Raw genomic sequence first — 22,050 nt, 5'->3', positions numbered from 1 at the left:
CATAACTTTGCCGACATGTGGCCAACAGCAATGTTTTAATGTTCTTCGTTATTAAACATTCTCACATGAATAAGTGACGTGATATTCAGTACTTACTTTTGACAGTTCACTCTTGGCCGCTCCCTTCTGCCGTATTTTGCGGCAAAATTATCCACACCCACCGCCGCGCTATGAATTGTGGATATGGGACCACGAAGCGTGCACCGGACCACGCTTGATATTTGGGGAAATCGACGGCGCATTTGGAGTATGCATTTGAAGTACACTTCGAATTGGGACAGCTGTCGTCGCGTGGCGGTGACGTAATCGCACTTAAAATGCGTACTTCAAGCGTGCAGACCCTGAATTGGGACACAGCAGTGTGGAGTTCTCGGGGTTTTTCTTTGGTTTCTCTAAGCATGCGCAGTCTGACGTCACGGTACATTTGCTGGGATGCCCACTTATGAATGAGGACTACAAACTGTGAACTCCCACAACTTCTGCTTTTACACAGACGCTCACATCAGCTGGACTCCATGAACGACTATCAGCATCGGGCTCCTGTTTACTCCGAATCCCTGTGGAAACGTGAATAGTTTTCCACGTTCTGGCCGTTAAAGACACGGCGTGTAACATGGCGTGCTGCTGTGAGCTCATCTGTCGAGGCCACAAAACATAAATAGTTAAAGTTCATGAAGCAGCACAGAAACCAAAGAAACCTCACAGGCTGCAGTGGCCTCCAGCCCACCCGACACAAAAACATTTGAACGCTTCGTGGTTTTGCTGAACCCACTCTACCCTCCATCGCTCCACGCCACACGTGTCCTGTGCTGGCGTCATAACCGAGGACTGTGGCAGATGGAATAATTAACAGCAGAATAAAACAAGTATAAATCTTTAATTTCACAAACAATTTGCAGATGCTGAGACACAAACCACAATAAAACAGTTCATGAGGACACGTTTAAGATTAAAGAGCTCAGAAAAAAGAAGAAACAGTAATAAAGTTATTAAAAATAAAGAAAGAAGGTTTCAGTTCTGACAGCGGAGCGGCAGTCTGGATTTCTGAGGCGTCGACTCCGCTTCGTTTTCCGACACTTTAGACCGGGACGGGATCTTCATCTCCTTTTTGCCTTTCTTCTTCTGGAAAAGAGGAATGAAAACATGCTTTAACGTGTATTGGTATTAAACACGTGACCTCTGACCCCCAGTCGCTGCTTCAGCAGCTTTTTCAGTAACAGCTGCACGGCTTCAAACTTCTCACCTTGAAGAAGGGGACCCGCTTGCTCTCGTTGAAGACGAGGTTCTCGTCGATGAAGGACGGCTCTGTGGCCAGACTCTCGTTGCACGTGCTCAGATCGTCCTCCAGCGAGTCCTGATGATGCAGCAGAGAAGAACGAGGTCAAACCTCAACTTTATTTACATTTAAATGAATCACAGATCCAAGATAAATGTTCTGAAACTCACCGGGTCAGTCTGGCTCTGCTTGTCCTCCTCCTCCAGCTCCTCCTCTTCTTCCGCCTCCATGGCGGCCTGCAGCTCCTCCTGCTGCCTCCTCAGGCTCTCCAGCAGCTCGCTGCGGCGGCGAGACTTCACCAGCTGACGGGGATACACAAACTCCCGCCGCTGAGGAGTCGCGCCTGAAGGCAACAGGAGGTTAATGTCCTGCTGAGAACTTTAACTTTTAATTTAAGGCAGAAAAATAAATCTGTCACCAGTGGGAACGTCTTCCTGCAGCTCGTCCCGCAGGAAGCTGTGGACCAGCTGCTCGCTCGCCTCCACGTGCTGCAGGAGCTCAGCCCGCTGCTCCTCCAGGACGCTCCAGTCGACGGAGGTCTGATCCTTGACGGTCGTCAGAGCTCGCGTCACCTCCCGCTGCTGGTTGGATATATCGGCCTTGGCTGCTCGCAGCTGCTCGGAGCAGCAATCCTCCACGCGCTGCGGGACAGGAGGCACTTTTACTGAGTTCAGAGTCGTCGGGTTTGGTAAGAAGATCTTAATACTGTAGAGACGGTCGTGTCGGGTCTGCTCTGTGTTGGGGTTAGGACAGAAAACCTTGAGTTCTCACCTGACGCAGGTCCTGAGCTTCAGAGCCAACCTTCCTCATCAGCGCGAGGTGCTCCTCGGCTCGTTTCTCAGCGTGCTCCTTCGCTCTGGAGCTCCACTCGAGGTCGCGCTCCAACAGACCTGCAGGGACAAACACACCGAGCGTGCTGTGGATGAGGGATTACAGCGAGCAGTAACAGAGGAGAGGAAGGGTTTGTACCGGTGACGGAGCTGCGGATGTGGGAGCAGCAGCCCGACATCTCTTCCAGAGACTGCCGGCTCTCGTCCGCGGTCAGACGCAGGGAGGAGACGAGGGAGGAGGCGGAGGAAGACAGGAGGTCCGCCTGGGCCGAGACCTGGTGCTCGACTGTGCTGCAGCCTCTGCCACAAACACACGGTTTCAATGCAGGAGCTGAACTTTGAGGTGCAGTCGAAGAAAAACTTGATCATTTAGTGCTCGACTCACCTGCTGATGTCCTCCTGGAGGCTCTGCAGGGGCTTCTGCAGGCCTCTGGAGGCCGAGTACAGACCAGTGAACTTCTTCTTGACCTTCACAGTCAGCAGGTTGAGCTGGTCCTGGAGGCACTGGATGGTCTCCTTCACATCCTGACCGAAGCAAACGTGTGAACACTCAGATGTAATAAAGGCAGATAAACCTGTTAATGCATGAAACTGCAGTAGAAGTTAATAACAGAGCAGCTGCTTGTTATTATGCTCTGCGTCTGTTAGTTTACATTTTGACTGCACAAAAACAACAGTTTTCTTTTATTTATGGAGCATGATTATTTAATAAATTCTCATAAATTATTTTTGAGTAATTTTTTTCATGTACATCTGCGCTGTAGGTTAATAAAAGCGCCTGTGTGACATCTGGGACACAGCTGTGACTAAGAACTGTTTGTTCTGACTTTATGGCGTAAAATATATATCGATTTTTATTTATTTATCTTATATCGCCGTCCAGCTAAAAAAAAAAAAAAAAAAAATATCGAGATATGAATTCTGGGTCACATCGCCCAGCGCTACTTCAGGCCCCAGGACATCTGGCAGCGTCCTCGTCCAGCAGACGGAGGTTCGCCGCCCTCTCTGGTCCACACCGATCAGCTCTCACCTTCTGCTCGATTTCCTCCTCCGCCCGCCTGATCTTGTCCTCCAGCTCGTCGCGTTCGGCCTGCAGGGCGCTCAGACTCTGCACGGCGGCCTCCCGCATCGCCGCCAGCTCCCGGACCAAGCTGTCGAACGCCACGCCCATTTCCTTCATCGCCTCCGCCTGAGGAGGAGAACAAGAAGAATCGGATCAGAGCTTCGCCTCCGATATCGAGCGTACGCCACGTTTGCTCCGTGTGGACGTTACTGTCGTGGACCAACCTTGTCGGCCAGCGCTCGCTGCTTCTCCACCGAAGCTCTCAGGCTGTCGTTGAGCTCTTTGGCTGCTGATAAACCCATCAGAGTTTGGACCACCAGCACCTCCTCCATGTCCCGTCGGTGCTCCTCCTGCACACACAGTCTTTAGTCACACAGCGCTGATCTGAGCAGACAACGCGGCAGTGAGCGCGCTCAGACACTCACCAGCAGCTGCAGCACGCTCTCCTTGTCCTGCAGACACAGCGTCTCGTTCTGCTGCACCTTCTCCTCGCAGCGGGCCACGCTCTCAGCCACCAGCGGCCTGACTCCGCCCACGAAGGATTCCACAGTGGTCAGAGCGCCCTTCAGTGCCGCCTCGTTCATCACGAGCAAACCGTCTGCACAGGAAAGAAGGCGGAGACGCAGGAAAGAGTTGTTTTAAACACCAAATCTTCTTTTTCAGTTCAGTATTTCACTTCAGAACATACTAAAGAAATACGCTGAGTACAAACACAGAGTCACCATCAGGCGGGCGAATTTAAAGCGGCTGCGTAAACCGTCCCAGCCCGTCACCCACGCCTCTGTGAAACCTCTGCTTACCGACGGCCTGCGAGTAGCTGCTCAACATGTGGCGCTGTTTGTCTCCGTGCTGCTGGATGCAGCGCTGCACGTCTCTGAAGGAGCCGTCCACGCGCTGGGCGAAGCTCTGCTGGATCTCCCTGTTGTGCTGCTCCACCTGCAGCGTCAGAGGCAGGTTTGTGCTTCAGAACATTTGTTTTCAGGAAGCTCCAAGTTTCAGCATCAAGTCATAAAAACCCGGTTTACAGGATTCATGCTTTTAACAGCCAAAGCACCTGAAACCCTCTGAAGTCATTTACATCAGCGGCCTCCAACCTGTGTTGCGTCACTACGGAGCCTCGCAGGGGACATGGGAGAAAAAAAAAAAAATTAAGACGGACTTTTGCGAGATCTCGCCAAAGTTTTAGCCGCATTCTTCGGAAGCCGCCAGCTCGAAGCCGACCGGGAGGTCGAGGCACGATGTGCCGGGAAAGCGGTGTTCTTCCCGGCTGTAGTAGGTCTCGACCTCCCGTTAGCTTCGAGCTAGTGGGTGTCAGATCTCCGAAAACGTCGGAGCACTTTTGCAAATATGTGATGTCTTGTAAACCGAGCAGGTATCTGACGTTTACACAACTACATTCACGCCTCAAAATATCTTAAAAGTGTATTTTGTGACCCAGAAAGAGGAATATTACAACTAAGTAGCTGCCGCCATTGTTGGAATTCAACTTTCGCGAGACGCCCCGAGTTAGTTTCGCGAGACGCCCCGAGTTAGTTTCGCGAGACGCCCCGAGTTAGTTTCGCGAGACGCCCCGAGTTAGTTTCGCGAGACGCCCCGAGTTAGTTTCGCGAGACGCCCCGAGTTAGTTTCGCGAGACGCCCCGAGTTAGTTTCGCGAGACGCCCCGAGTTAGTTTCGCGAGACGCCCCGAGTTAGTTTCGCGAGACGCCCCGAGTTAGTTTCGCGAGACGCCCCGAGTTAGTTTCGCGAGACGCCCCGAGTTAGTTTCGCGAGACGCCCCGAGTTAGTTTCGCGAGACGCCCCGAGTTAGTTTCGCGAGACGCCCCGAGTTAGTTTCGCGAGACGCCCCGAGTTAGTTTCGCGAGACGCCCCGAGTTAGTTTCGCGAGACGCCCCGAGTTAGTTTCGCGAGACGCCCCGAGTTAGTTTCGCGAGACGCCCCGAGTTAGTTTCGCGAGACGCCCCGAGTTAGTTTCGCGAGACGCCCCGAGTTAGTTTCGCGAGACGCCCCGAGTTAGTTTCGCGAGACGCCCCGAGTTAGTTTCGCGAGACGCCCCGAGTTAGTTTCGCGAGACGCCCCGAGTTAGTTTCGCGAGACGCCCCGAGTTTTCTCTGTCTTAATTTTTTTTCTCCCATGTCCCCTGCGGGGCTCCGTACGTCACGGACCGGTTTATGCCCGACAATATTTTCACGAACCGGCCTTTAAGGTGTCGCGGATAAATACAACAAATAAAACTAGTACTGGTACCGAAAAAAAGAAGATTTATTCATAACACGTGAAAAGACCCAGGAAAACCGAGTTAACAATAAAAACGACAAAAACCCTGAAAACTATACATTTCACACCTGAGCCTCAACTCCCGCGGCCCGGTACCGGTCCGAGGCCCGGGGGTTGGGGACTGCTGATTTACATGGATTTAAAAAAAAAAAAAAAGTTCATTTTCAGGTTTTAATCACAGTGGAAATGATTCGAATCCGCCCACAGACGTAAAAATAGTCCGATCTGACTTCCCTGTCACTTCTTTCCCAACTGTTCTGTGAAGCGGTTGATGCTTAAAGGTTTATTTTCAGTCACTCGGGGCGGCTTACTCCACAGTGAGTGTTTCTTTCTCCTCTAAAAGGAAGTCTGCAGAGGAAACTCCCCACAGTGGTCACAGATCAGAGCGTGATCCACCCAAAACCCGCTGAGAGTTCCTGCTGTTCCCTAATCTTATCATCTGTGACTCAAACCTCTGATTTATGACACCTGCTGTGTCATTAGTGCACGGCAGCCACAAGCAGCTGTCATCTTCACTGGAATCCGTCACTCAGAGTCAGAACAAGTCTGGCTCAAACCAGATGAAACATTTAAACAGAAGAAATGTGCTTTTACGGGTCAAACAGCGAGGCTGCGTTAGTGTTCGCCTCAGCTGCAACTATAAAGTAAATAAGACACATCTTTGATTTAACATCTGTTCTAATCTGTGGCTGTTCACATCAAACATGGACAGAGATGAAGCAGCCTCATCCACAGCCAATCAGAAGGATGCCAGCTCAAAGGGGGAGGAGCTAAATGACCCGTTTCAGACTGCAGGAAGGCCCAGCGTGAGACCATCTACAGGCTCTCTGCCAGTAATGATACTTCACACTGCTGTGACCAACACGAGTTGAAGCGAGCGCGTCTGTGGACGCCGCGTATTCACCGCTTTAACAAAAACAAACACGTGACCTTTTTCTTCCTGTCCAGCTTGTCGTGGAGGCCCGACACGTCGCTGGTGCTGGCGTCCGCCGTGCTCAGCAGCTGAAGGACGAAAGCACAAAGTTTCAGACTCGAATCATAAACATCTGAAAAAGGACGTTTGGTGAAAGGGGGCGAGAGAGGAAGCTGAAGATTCATTTTAATTTCAAATAACAGAGAAACGGAGAAAAGGAAGCGATGATGAAGTGAGAGGAAGTCTAAATAGATCGCCCGGCGTGGAGCGTCGCCTGTACCTGCCCGGCCGCGTCGTACAGCGTCTCCTGGGCGGAGGAGAGCTCGGAGCAGATGAACGCCTCCTCGCTCAGCTTCACCTTCGTCTCCCGCAGGTCTCTGCTCGTCTCCTCCAGCCTGAGAGGCGCAAGGAGAAAACCACAACTTCAAATCAAACTGCGCCCCCTGGTGGTGGTTTTAATCCCACACGTCAACAACAACCCCGCACCTCTGCTGCTTTTCGTCCAGGTCCGCGGTGCACTGCTCCAGTCGGGCTTTGCTGTCCCCAAACAGCTCCGTGACCTGCAGAGAGAACACGACCACACGTTCACGCCGCTGGATCGACGGCGAAGACGCCACAACAGACACCTCGTAATTCGTTTACAGCCAGTTAGTGCAGTGGCCACGGCAACAAACAGTCTCTGTAAAGTTTGTGCGGAGTGCTCCTGAAATGCAGATTAATGCAAGACTGCAGAATCTGCAACCGCTGCATCCAATTAAATCTCCAGCTTTAAAATCTGCACGAGACTCAAACAGCATCTTCAACTTCTAAAGGTCAAAGGTCAACCTCAGTAAGTTGAATCAGGCTCTGATTTGCAGCCGTCCGACAGCGGATGAGGATCGTACCTTCTTAAGCTCCTCCTCCATGATGGCGATCTTGTCGTTGTACTCTGTAACCTGCTCCTCGTGGGCGGTGATCTGAGCCACCATGCTCCTGCATGAATCAAAAACATAGTCGTGGTCAGGAGCGCCCGAGATCAGGTCAGGTCAGCTATTTGGGTAAAAGCAGCGTTGACGTGTCAGCCGAGACCTACTCGTAGTTCTCCGAGGACAGGTAGACTCCGTGCTTGTCCCGGGTGGCGGCCAGGTCGCGTTTCAGACGCTCGATCTCCTCGGTGTATTCCTGAAGGACAGAGAAGGTCGTGAAACCTGGTGTTTGGACTCAGGGTCACATTTTCATTTAGATTCTTCTGGGTCACGAATTTAAAAGTTTCAGATTTTCCCGACCGCGTCGCGTCGACCTCATACCTTAATGAGCGTCCTCTTGGTGAGCTTCTGGTTGACCTCGGGCTTGTTCATGATGTTTTTGGCCCTGCTGGCGTACTCGAGGGTGCTCAGCGTCTCCTGCACGCACAACCGAGACTCGTCAGCACAATTAGACGCAGTGAAAACAACACGGGCGAAACAAACGTGCTCGATCGAGAAACGCTAAAATATAAACGTGGTTACGTCCATCTTTTATTTACAGTCTGTGCTCGAGTGGAAACATTTACACCAACAATAACAGACGTGGGAAACGCACTTCCAGGTTGCTGGACGACGGCGACACGGTGGCGATGATGGAGGTTTTGGTCCGCCCTCCCAGCGAGTCCTGAAGGATTCTGGTGAGTTTGGACTCTCTGCGGGAGAAAAGAAACCGATCAATACAGCTCCTAAGCTCCGCCCCCACAACGACACGCGAGAGAAGACCGACCTGAACGCGACGTCCTCGTGACGCCGAGGAGGGTCGTCTCTCACCTGTACGGGACGTGAGGCCTCTTCTCCACCAGCGCGGTGATCACTCGGCCCAGCGTCAGCAGCGATTGGTTGATGTTTCCCGCCTCGCGAGCTCGCTTGTCCACGGCGCCGGAACGGCCGATGTTCTCGCTGCCGGCGAGATCGACCTGAACAGGAAGCGTTTGGGTCATTTTAGACGCTGTAGGCCACGCCCCCCCCTCCCCCTTATCGCCAGATTATTACCAGATTGAGTTTTCCGATCTTCACCAGCTCCTCCCCTTCCAGCGTGATCTCCTTCATGTGGATGGTGACGGAGAACACCGAGTGGGAGCGGCTGTGGAGAAACGGGAAGCGGGTGAGCGAACATAACCGACATGGCGGCCGGCGACGGGGTGAGAGCGCTTTCCTGCGAGCGGGTACCTGGAATAGGCGTTCATGAGCGTGGAGGCGGTCCTCCTCTTTGCTGCTCCGCGCTCCAGGATCTGGTAGACTTCGTCTTTGTTGTGCACCGTCACCTCCTCCAGACCCTTCACCACCACGCCGCGCTGCGGAGGCAAACAGAGGCGTCAGATTCACGGAGATTTCCGCGGCGGCGTTCGTTTCGTCCGAGCTGCGGGACGCTCACCTTGTTGCGAGGGTCGTCGAAGAGCTGCAGCCGCTCGCTGACGTCCTCGGTGGGGCTGAGGAGGTCGAACAGCTCCTCGTTGTAGATCTCCAGCAGCGAGACTTTGACGGAGAACTCGGTGCCGTTCTCGGAAAGCTTCTCAAAGATCTGATGCAGCGTGCGAGGGATGATGCCGGCCAGCGGGTCCTAGAGACGCAAAAACACGGGAATTTATTTCAGCGCCGACCACGGAGCTGTTTGCACCATTTCCACAATAATTAACAAACACAGCTGTGGTGGCATTCGTCACCCTCGTTCGCTGCTACTTGTGAAACTTGTAAATAAAACATGTTTTATTTTGGTGATTTGACACATTAATGCATCTGAACTGACGATAAAAAGCTGGCTGCATGTACGCAGCATCCAATAACACCCCCCCCCTCAAAAGTTCAGCTGACAGGTACTGTATACTACCCCTCTGCAGGCTTCCAGAAACTGGCCAATAAGATGAACGAGGGCTTGTAAAGGATGAGCTGAAGGCCTGTACGGAGACCCAGCACAAGACAAAGGAGGATTATTATTAACTATGAATCAAGCAAAGCTGCTACAGCCCGAGGCTGAAATGAGCAGCAGGTCTGAGCAGCTACTGATGATCTGAAAACCAGACGTCCAACATCCACGTGCATAAAAACGGACACGGGGAATTATTTAAAGCCGATTCATGCAGGATGGATGCAGTCGGACTGATCACAAAACTCTGAATTTTAAAACCTGAAAAAGTTCATTAACGTTAGACAGTCGAGATGTTTCCCCTTCCTGTACTTCATGCACGCTGCTGCAGGATCAGTTCATTCACTCTGTGGTTCGGCTGAATTAGATCCACCTGCAGGCTTAGGGTCAAACAGCAAAGCAGTGAGCTCACCTCCTCCCAGGTGAACTGCTCGTCCGGGCTCCTCTCTCCCTCCATGGTGAACGTCTTTCCCGTTCCCGTCTGACCGTAGCTGTCATCAATAAAAAAAGACAAAAACAAAAGAGATTACAAACAGGTTCGTCCGGGACGGCTCGCGCCGACGCTCACGCCTCTGGAGAGCACTCACGCAAACACGGTGCAGTTGTATCCCATGATGACCTCGTCCAGGATGGGACAGACGACGCTCCGGTACACTTCGATCTGCTTCGCAGACGGAGCGAACACCTGAGGGAGAGAAACGCTCCGGTCAGAACAAATAAAGAGAAATCACCGTGAGCTCATCGCTGGACCGACAGCAGCGTACACAGCTGCAGCAATGAGCCAATCCTCATCGAGGGACGCTAAGAGCCGCTTCTGTTACTTCACCTTAAGAACTTAAGACTAGAGCTGTGCGATAGGACCAAAATCTCACATCCTGATATAAAACATTTATCGTCCTGACAACGATATAAAAACACAAAAATGTAACATTTTCTGTAAATTCTGTGAATCTCGGGCAGCTTTAGTGTTTCCAGCTGGGCGTCGTGTACCTGGAGTCGAGTGTTTTAACCGATGCATGAAACGTAGAGCTGGGCGATAGAACGATAACGATATGTGTTGCGAAATAACTTTTTCTCGATAGAAAAATTAAACTTTTGCGATAGACCTCATCTCTCTTGTCCTCTCAAAAAAACAAAAAACAAAGAAGAACAGCCAATCCAAATTAACTAGCGCAGAGACGAACCAATCACAGCCGCAGCATCACGTGACTTGTGACGGCCCAAACAAATACACATTTGTTTGGGAAGCAGCCAGCCGCCGTGCCGCCCGGGTAACGGAGGAAATGAGTGTGCCGACTAGAGAAAAATCAACCGAGAGCGTGAGCGAAGGTTACCGAAGAGAAAACAGATGATGGTTCCAACGCCGGAGAGATTGTCGAACGGAAGAGCCACAGAAGTTCTGTAGTGTGAAGGTATTTCTGCTGTTTCAAGTCTGACAGAAACAGAGCAGTGCGCACTGTAAATGTGCCGAAAGCAAGTCTGGAAATACAATAAAGCGGTGCATGCTCAGTCTCTGACTGGAAGCGCTAATTCGTCATTCGGCTTCTGTCGACTAAAGTAACTGTTAAACTGTTTGAAAAGCTCAGCTATACAACAAGGACAGATCGAGAATTTCCTTTTAGTTCTCAGTTTATTTGATATTGACAAAAGTTAGTCAATTTTGTCTCTTCTTCTGTAAAACAAACTAAGATTTATTTTTAGAATTAATATTTTGTTTCTAAGTGGAATTGATAATTTAGTCTGTTTCGTTTGTTCTGTTTTGAAACTTAAACGCTTTAGCGGCTGCCTTTTGTGTCGTTTGCAATATTTGCCTTTATTTATCTGAAAAAGTCTCATGTTCCTTAAGCACATCTACCCTGTTGAACTTATTATGGGAAATAAAAATTTAAATCAAAACAAGCTGCTGATTATTTCACATTTTACTTGTGAGCAACGGCACATTTAAATCTTACAAATATAGTTATTTGGCTTATATCGTGATATATATCGTTATCGCCTGAAATGAAAAAAACATACCGTGATATAAAAAAATCGTATATCACCCAGCTCTACTGAAACGATACATGAAACGTTTTCTTTCAAAGTTTGAGTCAAAGCTTTATTTTTTAGCACCTGACGGCTCTTTTTTGCATCTCATCTGTAAAGTCTCTGCATGCTCTTTCCCATGATTCAGTTTAATTTGAAAAGTCGCAACAGGATCTTGAGCTTTATTGTGAAAGGTTTACGTAGAAAACAAACAAGCGGACAGCGGAGCCACGCGATGGTTTTACTGTCATTGCTGTTAACGACAACACGTAGAAACAGGCGCTTATATTAAATATAAGAGGAATTCTACAGTGACATCAAAACCATGAAAAAATATTGCTGTAAACAGTTTATTTTACGACACCACAAAACAAACGACAGCGTGATAGGAAACGATAGATGTTTTTATATCGTCATCAGATATATCCTTATATCGAACAGCTTTACTTAAGACATAAGCCAGATGTGCGAGCATCTCCTCTCACCATGTCGAACGTGTAGGTCTTCCGTGACGCCTTGTCGTTCATGCCTCCCGTCCTCACCATCACCTCTTTCCGGTTTTGATCGCAGTCGACGACGCCGTAGGACGACTTGCGCTCCATCGTGTTGAAAGGCCTGAAAGCGCAGCAGAGGAAAACCTCGGTGACAAAGACTCGACGCCTGAGACTTCTGCAGCTCTGCAGTCATAATAATGAAGCTTCAACATCAGCTCAGGTCACACGGTCCCGTTTTTAAACACTCACAGCGCGCCGACACCAAAGCTTTGACTTTCACGGTTTGAGTTTTCTGCTTCTTTCTGTCAGAGCAAACCGCGATATGACGTTGCGGACGCTTATCTCACTCAGTGTCGGTTTCAGAGCTGGGACACCGCCAACCAAAAACCCAGAGATAATCAGTTCGTGTTCACACGTGACAGAAAAGCAGAAACTAAAAACATTGAAGCTTCTTCAAAGCTTCTCTAGCTGAGCCATCGGTTTATCTTCTCGAGCCATTTCAAGCCAGCTTTCTTCTGACTGGCTGCCCCTCGACTTGGTGGGCGGGGCTTCTGTACTCTGTGACATCATAGAGAGCTAACTTACAAAAAACTATGTGAAACTGAGTGTTGAGTGCCGACAGAGGGGCTGATGGATTACTAATTTTCTTTTCACACTAATAATTGTTAAATGGAAGCACGTGGAAGACGACTCCAGTAATCGGATCAGGACGACAAACCCATGTTTGTGTCCAACGACACAATCACACAAATCTAAACTGTCAGGGATCAACTAACAGCCAATAAAACTTTGAGAGCTAGAAAATAGCAACAGCATCCAAAACACCCAAAACCTATTTATTGTGATGTTAGTGCTCAGTGTTTGACATGCTTGAAATATTTGCATCTAGACGAGTGGGGGCGTGTCTTTGCTCCACCTGCTGGGTTTTTAAAAACTTATTACACCTTTATTCTGCCAAACCGATGTGTAAGTGAGCTACGAGACCTTAGAACAGAAAAGGATGGTTTTATACTCATTTTTTCCGCCTTGGGTTTTAAACCTGTTAATACAGGTTGAAGTACAATTAAACTGGAATGAACAGGCTTTCACTCAGTCGTGGAAATTCATCCCCTCAATGTTAAAAATGATAAAGAGGTAAAACTCGCTTTAAGGTCTCTTCTAGGAAAATGATCAATAAATTAAAGATCAAATACATGAGCACTGGGATACTGAGAGACTCAAACATGTGAGGCTAGTATGATGGCGTCCTGACGTCCTGTTTCCATCCTTTTCCTGTATTTTTATAATCATTTTGCATTTCTCTGTGGTTGTGCAAGTATTTTTGCATCATTTGTGTGCACATTTCTGGATTGACTAACATTTTAACACACCCATAAACATATAGAAGAAAGTAAAAAAGAGAGACTCAAATTTTGTTGATAAATTAGGCGCCACATGGGTTAGGGTTCCCTCAGAGGCTCAAATAGTAACTTTAAGACTGCAAGAACTGCTGATTTTTCCACACATACGCTCAGGCTAGTGTTCTCATTTAGTTTCTGAGACTGTAAAATGTCAGTGACCTGTTTTATGAGTACAATTTTAGCCTTTTTAAGGTCTTCCAGGTAAATACACCCACTGAAGGCAGTTGAACCAGTGAACATACAGCTTTAAGGTGGATTTGGTGATGTTTCTGCATTTTTTTGCGATGTTTTGAGGATATTTACGACATCTAGAGTATGTTTGCGACTGACAGCAGCAAACACAGCACAGCTGAAACTCTGTTTCCACTCCTTACCTGCATCTGACCACCACCTGGATGTTCCTGCCCTTCTCCTCCCGTTTCCCCCCGCTCTGGACGTTTGAAGACATGGCACCGAGCTGCTCCCGGACACCGTTATATCACGCACTTCAGATGAAACGGGCACATTAATGAAGCAGCACAATCATCAATACAGAAATGAACCGCAGGGAGACGGTTTGTCCGCTTCAAATGTGACGAGCCGAAGGAAAAGCGACAAATAGCATCATAATGTTAGCTAACGAAAACTCACCAAATATCGTTTTGCGCGTCACTTCCTCCCCCTCTGCGGGTTATCCGAATATAAATCCAAAGCCTCCGATATCTTAATAAATCGTATAATTCAGCTTTTACGGGCTGCTCTGAAAGCACAGGCCGTTTTCCTACAACTTCTCTGGCGCACTAAAACCTCCGACAGGACACTTTTCAAACTGTACTTTTAAATTTTCATCGGCCAATAGCAGGAGAGTAACGGTCACTACGTGACTGTCATTGGGTACCACGATCATGTGATACTGCCATCGCAGAGCATCACGGGAGCAGATGTGATATAAATATCGATGTACGTCCAGCAGGTGGCGACATTGTTCTGAGAAATATTTAATAAAACGAAAACAAACATGATTTTTATTTGTAATTATAAGCAACTATTAGAAATAATAACGTATTTTTATGTTCCCAAATAAATAATTAGACTTTTAAGTTTACGATATTTGATTCGGATTTCTTTCAATTAATTAAAAAAGGCTGAGTTTCATATGGTTAAGCCTGGAAGTGACCCGAATGATGCTGGCGGCTTCCCATGATGCACTGAGTGTTTCTTCATGCGGTCATTTTTGAACTTCTTTGAGGTTGTTTGTCTCTTTTATGCTCTTTGACTATTTTCTTCTGTTTATTTTTCACTTTTTTCGTTGGAATTAAGCATCTCTTAATGATTGTTGTGTTCCTTTCCTCAATCATGACCTTTGCACTTCTCCCGCTTTCATGTCACTTGGTTTTCTGTGAATATCTTTTGCACATATTGTGCAGATTCTTTGGCACTTTTTGTTGACTTAACATCATCTTTTTATGACTCTGTGTCACTTTTATGTTGTTTTTATGTGTTTGATATGAATCTTTTTGTTCACCTTTGTCATTCTCATCTATTTGTGTTCTGTGGCTCTTTTTGCTAATTTTGCATCTTTTGTGTGTTTATATTCATTTTGTTCCCTCGGTTTTGCTTCTTTGTGGACATCATGTGTTCACTGTGCAAAGGTGTTGGTCTCTATGTGGTTATTTAACCTAACATCACGTCTTTGGTCTGTGGGAGGAAAACCGACTACGTGAATGACTCGATCGTTTCATTGAATATTTTGATGTGTTTCATTATTTAAGTAGCATTAAAAAAATCAGCCTAAATAAAAGTCCAAAGACACCATAAATGACTTTGCAAAACAAAATGATCCTTTAACTTATTATCATTATTATCATTATTTGTGTGTTTGTGTCTTTTGTGGGGACTGTGCATTATTTTTTGAGGTGATTTTATGACTCTTTGAATGCTTTTTGTCATTTCTCTTCATCTTTAACGTTTCCTTCTGAGGAGCCTTTTGATTATCTCATGCTCAAATGTGCATAAAAATCATAATAAGTGCTTCATAACATATGATAACACACACAACTGGGTTAAAATCAGACTAGAATGCGTAGAAAAGAGAAAGAAAGAGAAGAAATAATCCAAAAACATGATGTCACTGATAGACTTCAGGCTCCGCCTCCGTTCCAGGTTCATGAAGTGACGGCAGGCGAGCAGCAATCCATCTGCTGAGGACCGTCCGCCCACTCGGCCTCCTGAGGACAGCGAGGGGGTTGCCCTTTTTGCTCTGGAAACCTCTTCATTGCACACACAGACACACACAGCTTCCCTTTGTCTGATATCTTACAGTATCTCACGGAGCTGTTGGAGGTCCTCGTTGCTGCTCCGGTCGGACTCTGCAGCACCTCTCGCTTCATTTTTCACTTCTGCAGCTGCACAGTGTAACCAGTGACTCGTTTATTTGGAGTAATAGTCACAATCCTGCTACTTTAGAGAAGCTTTATTGAGCCATCTAGGCATGGACGACTATCGTGACAATGAGTCTGCCTGCATCCTCATGCAAAGCACTGCACGTGTCCCTCCAAAGCACGGCGAGTTTGGTCATTTCAGCTCCTTTAAATCTCTGCTTCTCTGTTCACAGCACAACTTAAACATCTCTAAGACTCAAACACTCTTTAAAGAAAGTAGAAATCGTCTGACCTAAAGAGCTTTGTCCCAGCTTTTGTTCAAGAGAACAGTCCAACTCAGATTGGAGTTCATTGTCCTGGACACTGTCTCCAATGATTTTTCTGCTCATCCCATCAGACACTCTTAGCTGTACGTATTAGAAACATGTTGGCTGTAATCCATAACCAGAAACCTTTTTTCCTGCGCAGAAGTTAAACGGTGCAGGTCTGGTGGTGCTGAAGAGCTGCACAGGGCACAGGCACCAGCACAAGGTGACAAAACACTTTTTTAGGTGGACGAGTGAGCCAAGCGCCAAGGAACACAGCACTAGATCTACAACAACAGCACAGAGGAGGAAGCAGCGAACAGCAGGCGAGAACCATCAGGCCAAGTCAGAGAAATGAAGCCAAACTTACGCAGGACACAAAAGAAAACTGACCTTCAAAGTAAAACAGGAAACAACCAAAAGAGACCAAACACAAGGGTGAAAACTTAGACAGTAACACAGATACGACACAGAGGGGGAGGCACAAACTCCAGACACTGATCATCATCTGGACAGGAAAGTCCACAATATCACCAAAAACCTCAAACAGTGAGATCAGAACCATAATCAAAACTCCACAGCAAAACACTGAAAACCAAAATGACCAGAAGATTTACAGTCTTACACATTTCCTGTACTCCAGGATTTTAAAAGCAGTAACACTGCAGATGATAGCACACGTTTCAGGGACCTGAGACTGTGCCAGTGGTACTCTGTGTGTACTGTAAAAGCTGCAAACGCTAATGAGTTGCATCAACTCAGGTAAGAAGTTCAGTCAGCATTTCTTAATTTTAAGATTTCTGCTCATGTATTTAAGGTGAAGACATTTAAATTAATACATTTGAACAAACTTGGTTCTAAGAAATTAAAAACATACAAGTTTTTTGATACTCAAAAATCTTTTGCAATGTTGCCATAATTTTTTAACTCATTAAACACTGTGCAGTTTTTTTGTGGAAATTTTTTAAGTTTTTCACATCAAGATTTGTTGAAATTTTCTCTAACCAAAATTACCGTCTCCATAAAGTCAGCAGACGGTAAGTGTACGTCCTAAAAATCTGTTTTTCTAGCGTTTAAGCAGAAGCAGCACCGAATATTTCAGCTGTGCTAAAATCAAGCAGTGAGCTAAAATGAAACTAATAATCTATATCTAATATATTAAACAAAGATCAGGACATTCAAAGAAACATTTCCCCAAACCAGCCGAGTAAAAACATCTAACAGCTAACATTAGCTAATTAGCACATTAGCAAACATTAGCTAACATTAGCGAATTAGCACATTAGCTAATTAGCACATTAGCTAACATTAGCTAATATAGAAGACAGTCTATAAGTTTCTCTAACTTTAATCATATTTCGTATATATTTGGTAATAATTTTGATTTGAATTATTATGGAGATGAATAAGCATTTGACTACAAAGTCATATTTTAGTTTAATATTGATTGTTAAGTAGAAGTGGAGGCTTTAACTAGCTGCAGGCTAATTCCTGTGACTTCAAGCCTGGAAATAAATGTTTGCTTGTTTGTCTTCAACTACGAGCACTTTGTGGATTATATGACGTGCACGAGGACACATCTGACGTGACTACCAGTGAGTGTTTTCTACAGGACAGCTAACATGTCACAAAATGTGCAGTTACACATCTGAAAAATTGTGGGGTGTGGTTAACCACTTCCTGTGTTGAAACAATAAAAAGTATCAAAACATATAGCTCACTGCAGAACATAATACGTATTATCTGTTTACGCTGTGCTCCAGGTAAACATACAAGTTAAACTGTCACAAAACGAAAACAGGTGTGGACATGAGTATCTTCCCACATATTCGCATGAGCATGCGATGTCATGACGCACAAATTTGTGTGATTATGCAACCATGTGTACATTACCAGAACACCCCAATTTTCCCTTTTTTTTAAAAAATTAAAAATGATGCAGTTTAATGTCTCATTGCACTCTGAAATTAAAGCATTGCACAAATAAGAAATTGAGTTAAAAAATAAATCATAGAATCAATTTATGGACCAACATGTATTCAGAACTTCTGACTCATTGGTGTAGCCACCTTTGGCAGCTATAACAGCTGAACACACACGTAAAATTCTTTCTACAATAGAAATAAAATATTCTTCAGAAAATTCTTCCCATATCTGTTGCACAAGTGATCGTTGACACCTGTCAGTTGTTTTGCTTTCACTTTTCTGTCCAGTTCATCCCAAACCAGCTCGATGGGGTTTAACCTAAGACCCGAACTCTTTTATGGCATTTTTTATTTCTCTTTGCTATTTGTGCTGACCTGATGAATGTAAAAACAAAGAATAACCTGATAATTTTATTTGTTTACCTGACTTTTGTTTTTGACAAAAATGAGATCCAGGACATTCATTTTAAATTTTAATAGAACAGTGGCAGTTTAATGTCCTCGTAAGTGGATATCAGGCCCTTGTAGAGTAAAATTCAGTATTTCGGTCCAGACAACCCAAAATGTGAGGTCCTAGAAGATTAAATCTGGAGGCTGTGCTGGACACTCCATGTTTACAAGCTCACCATCTTCTACTTTTTCCTGAGGCAGTTCTGGCACAGCTTGGACTTTGTGTTGGGTCATTATCTTGCTGTAGGATCAACCCCTCACCAACTAGGTCCATACCCGAGAGTATACACACTTCTTGGACCACATAACACTCCTCTCTCTTCCAACACTGGCCCTATTCTGTATTGTACTGTTCAACTCTGAGTATTGTATTTATTCTGTGTACTATTTATTTATTCTCATTCTTTTCTATTCAAGCACAGTACTCTTGTACTTATTCTTAGTTTATCTTATTTCTGTATAGTTGTATAAATGTATATTTAAATTTTTAAATTTTATTGTTACAGTTTGCACCTTTGATCCGGACGATATTTCATCCCACTGCATACTTGAGTCAATATTGTTGGGTTGACAATAAACACTTGACTACTGCATGGTGCTGCAGGATGCTGTGGTAGCTGGTTCGGTTCAGGGAGCCTCTCACTCTGTACGAGTCACCGACCCTGGATCAGCAAACAGCCCCAGACCATCACACTGCCTCCTCCATGTTTGACAGTTGATGCCACACACCGTGGAACCGTCCTGTCACCTACTCAACGGCGTACAAAGACCCTGCGTGATGAACCATCAGTCCATAAAACCTTCTTCCAGTCTTCAGTAGTCCAGTGTCGGTGTTTCATGGTCCAGACGAGCCTCTGTGTCTTATTCTGACGTCCGGCGTTCTTGCTGCAGCTCATCCTGTCAAACCTGCAGCTCGAAGTCTTCACAGTAGAAACTGAGACTTTCTCACTACGACCACTATTAAGCTGCTTGAAGCTGTTGTCCTGTGAGCCGCCAGTCAGACAATGTTAACTCTCAGAAACTTGTCCTCTGACTCAGTCGTGTCTTTGGGTCTGCAGACCTCCTCCTGTCACAGTTTGTTTCTGAGTGTGAAGGAAACCGGACTCACTGACACCCTGACTTTCTTTGCAGTTTCTCTGTAGGACAGACCTACATTTATAAGTGTTATGATGGTCTGTCACTGTTAATTGCCTTTTTGCTCACAACACTCTACTTTCTGCAGTCAAATTCTGTTCAACTGATGCTCACGAGGGTCTGGTACCACAGTGTGTTCCAGCACTGCTTTATGCAGACAGAGGGCGCTGTATGTAATCCAGGAAAGTTGGAACACCTGTAGGAATTAGTAGCACCAGCTTTCACGGTTTGATCAACCTCATAACTCAGTATAATTATCCGTTATTTAATAAATCTTGGCAAATTCCACGTGCTGCATTAGTAATAGTAGATAATGCGTCTCAGGCCTCGCTAACATGTCTGTGCATGCGGTGTGGTTTTTGTTACCACAGCAGATCCCCAAACATCGGGGCATCTGTTTCTAAGTGCTGGACCTGCATCACAGAGGGTCTCGGGCTGAGTGGGCGAGCTCAGATGAGGACACTGGATGTTCCTCTGAAATTTAGAAATACGAGTGTCTAAACTTCTTATGACACAAGAAGAAGATCGCGAGCTGAACATGTTAAAATCATCTGCTGAGGCGGAGAGCCTGCTAGGACTTTGAAAAAACCTCTTCACCGAAATTAGTTTGATTCATTTGTAAAAACCAAGCCAGGAGCTCCGCTCAGGAAAGTTCTTCTGACCTGGAATCACAGCAGGAAGATGATCCTGGTGTCTGATGGAGGTAAAAAGGAGACGTTTGTGTGCTCTAACTTGTCCTGAGCAGCCACCCATAATACGAACGTGCTAATTCAGCTGTCACGGAACAAAAAATCAGGCAAATGTTGCATAATTTCAGCTGTTTTTAAGCCAAATTAACAAAAAGTTACATTTTTGCTCCTTTTATGCAAGAAACTGATGGATTTGTGTTAAAACATCGATGGTGCTGAGGCTGGTTTCTGACGCTGTAGCCATCACTTTGTGTTCAGACTCAAAGGTGTTTTCAGCCCTTTGGGTTTGACGTGGATACGTCCCGTATTTATGAAAGTATGATGGAAAAATTATCATAAAGCACCAATTTTTAACCCCCAATGAAAAGTTTTTGCATTAAAACCCATCTGACGCGTCAGGAGGAGGCACTGCTCGGGTTCCTGACCGTCCTCGTGCGCTTTGTTGCGACGATGTCAAACCTTCACCGCCTCCATCGTCCTCATCCTCGCGTCCTGAGCTGCTGCATCTTCCTCCACTCCCCATGAAATCTGCTGTCCGGCAAAACTAAATCACCCCTCTTCATTACCATGACAATTTTAACTGCGAGGGTGGAAGCAGAGTGAGGTGGAAACAATCGTATTGTCTCTCCCCCCTCCACGCTCTCCCGCTCCCTCTCTCTCTTTTTGTCATTGGCAGCCCACTCAGACCCCGGGTGACGATGACCCTTTTCGGGGGCGAGCCACGAAGCCGGAGGAGCGGCTAAACTTTTCGATCCGGCGTCCAAACGTCGGGCTGCGATCAGCTCAGGAAGCATCTCCGTGTCTTCTGTTGTCGATCCCACTCTTGTCTTTCTCTCTCTGGGACTCCAGTCACCTCAGGAGGACGAGGAGGACGCCGGCGTCGACCCGGACAGAGCTGAAGTGAGTCTGATTCTTGATCTTTTGTCCAGTGGGGAGGAGGAACCACTGCACCGACTGGATTTCCTCCTCTCACTGGTCGTTCTGAGTTTCTGAAGCTCAGCTTTAAAATCTCTTCGCTGGTCTGAGAGGAGCTTTTAGAACGATCGGATCTGGTTTCAATCGGTCAGTGTGGGAAACTTTAGCATTTTTTCAACTCGCTCCTTTTCTGAGAAGCTTTTTCTGTGAAATCTGACATTTCTAATGTTTCTGTCCTGAAGTCTGAGGTGAGCTCTATGATCAGTAAAGTCTGGTTTCACCAAAAGTGATCCATTTGAGCCTGGAGCTGATTTCTTAGTAAATTGTTGATATCAGAGATGATTAAGTTGATCAAATTCAGCACATGTTGAGTAAATTCAGCTGCTTTTAAACCAAATTAACAGAAGTTTGTGATTTTGGATTCATTTATTTGCCTCAAAGTAAAAAAAAAAAAATCACAATCAAGGACTAAATCAAAACAAAGATCTTGTGTGAGAGAGATAACTGCTGTAACCAAAGGCAAATGTTGGGATAAGTGGTTATAATTTATAGTTATTTCCAAAACCAAAAGAACAAAAGTGAAATAAAAACGAGCATTTGCTGTTTTTATGTGAGAATTTCTGTGTTAAATTAAAAAAAATGAACATTTAATGAAAAAAATGAAGCAAACATTTTTATTTCTGTCCTTGTGGGAGGAGTTTCTGTTTACACTCAGCTGTGTCAGGAGCTTCATTTGAAATCAGCAAAAGAGCAAAAATGAGTCCAGAGTGTTGGAATGTGGAGCAGATGTTACTTTTCTTGGTATATTGTAGCTTTTGTAGATTTTAAGGCAAATATTTGATCATTTGTAAAGAATTCAAATCGTTTTTTAACCAAAGTGACAGAAAACATTGAAATCTTTGACTTTTCTACGTGAAAATTTGATCAATTTCTTCATTTTAAGCTAAATAATTTAACATTTGAAGAAGTTTCCAAAACTGAAATTCTTGACCGATCCAATATTTACAAAAGATGCATTTGTGAATTGCAAAAACAACCTTCTGTAACAAACTGCTGCTCCTGTCTGTGGAGCTTCAAAGGTCTCAAAGTTTTGTTGTTTTTGTTCCTTTTTGGTGAAATTTGCATAA

At 45.9% G+C, this 22,050-nt stretch overlaps 1 protein-coding gene across 1 annotated transcript; it reads right to left on the bottom strand.

The window, feature by feature from the left end:
* Positions 1-875: 875 nt before the first annotated feature.
* kif11 (kinesin family member 11) lies at positions 876-13,965 on the bottom strand. The gene is made up of 27 exons (XM_087849953.1): positions 13,776-13,965; positions 13,520-13,630; positions 11,737-11,866; positions 9,814-9,911; positions 9,639-9,717; positions 8,738-8,923; positions 8,533-8,657; positions 8,356-8,446; positions 8,134-8,279; positions 7,919-8,015; positions 7,645-7,740; positions 7,431-7,519; positions 7,243-7,330; positions 6,845-6,918; positions 6,639-6,753; positions 6,376-6,447; positions 3,970-4,105; positions 3,595-3,767; positions 3,394-3,519; positions 3,137-3,295; positions 2,492-2,631; positions 2,246-2,406; positions 2,048-2,166; positions 1,695-1,917; positions 1,447-1,619; positions 1,244-1,354; positions 876-1,122 (listed from the first exon to the last, which is right to left on the bottom strand). Exons 2-27 carry the CDS (start codon positions 13,591-13,593, stop codon positions 1,012-1,014), a joined length of 3,192 nt encoding a protein of 1,063 aa, XP_087706079.1. The 5' UTR covers positions 13,594-13,630; positions 13,776-13,965; the 3' UTR covers positions 876-1,011.
* Positions 13,966-22,050: the final 8,085 nt, after the last annotated feature.

This window comes from Neolamprologus brichardi, chromosome 13 (assembly GCF_056152115.1).
Source record: "Neolamprologus brichardi isolate AB-2024 chromosome 13, ASM5615211v1, whole genome shotgun sequence".
Taxonomy (NCBI): Eukaryota; Metazoa; Chordata; class Actinopteri; order Cichliformes; family Cichlidae; genus Neolamprologus; species Neolamprologus brichardi.
This window is presented reverse-complemented; position numbering and strand designations above follow the sequence as displayed.

What these genes read in the sequence shown, in the direction of transcription:
- kif11 (XM_087849953.1), bottom strand. Translation starts at nt 13,593, where the DNA reads ATGTCTTCAAACGTCCAGAGCGGGGGGAAACGGGAGGAGAAGGGCAGG. An exon ending in CCAAGAGGACGCTCATTAAG is followed by an intron (nt 7,520 to 7,644) that starts GTATGAGGTCGA and finishes TCTGTCCTTCAG; the next exon opens with GAATACACCGAGGAGATCGA. An exon ending in CAGCTACTCGCAGGCCGTCG is followed by an intron (nt 3,768 to 3,969) that starts GTAAGCAGAGGT and finishes TTTCCTGTGCAG; the next exon opens with ACGGTTTGCTCGTGATGAAC.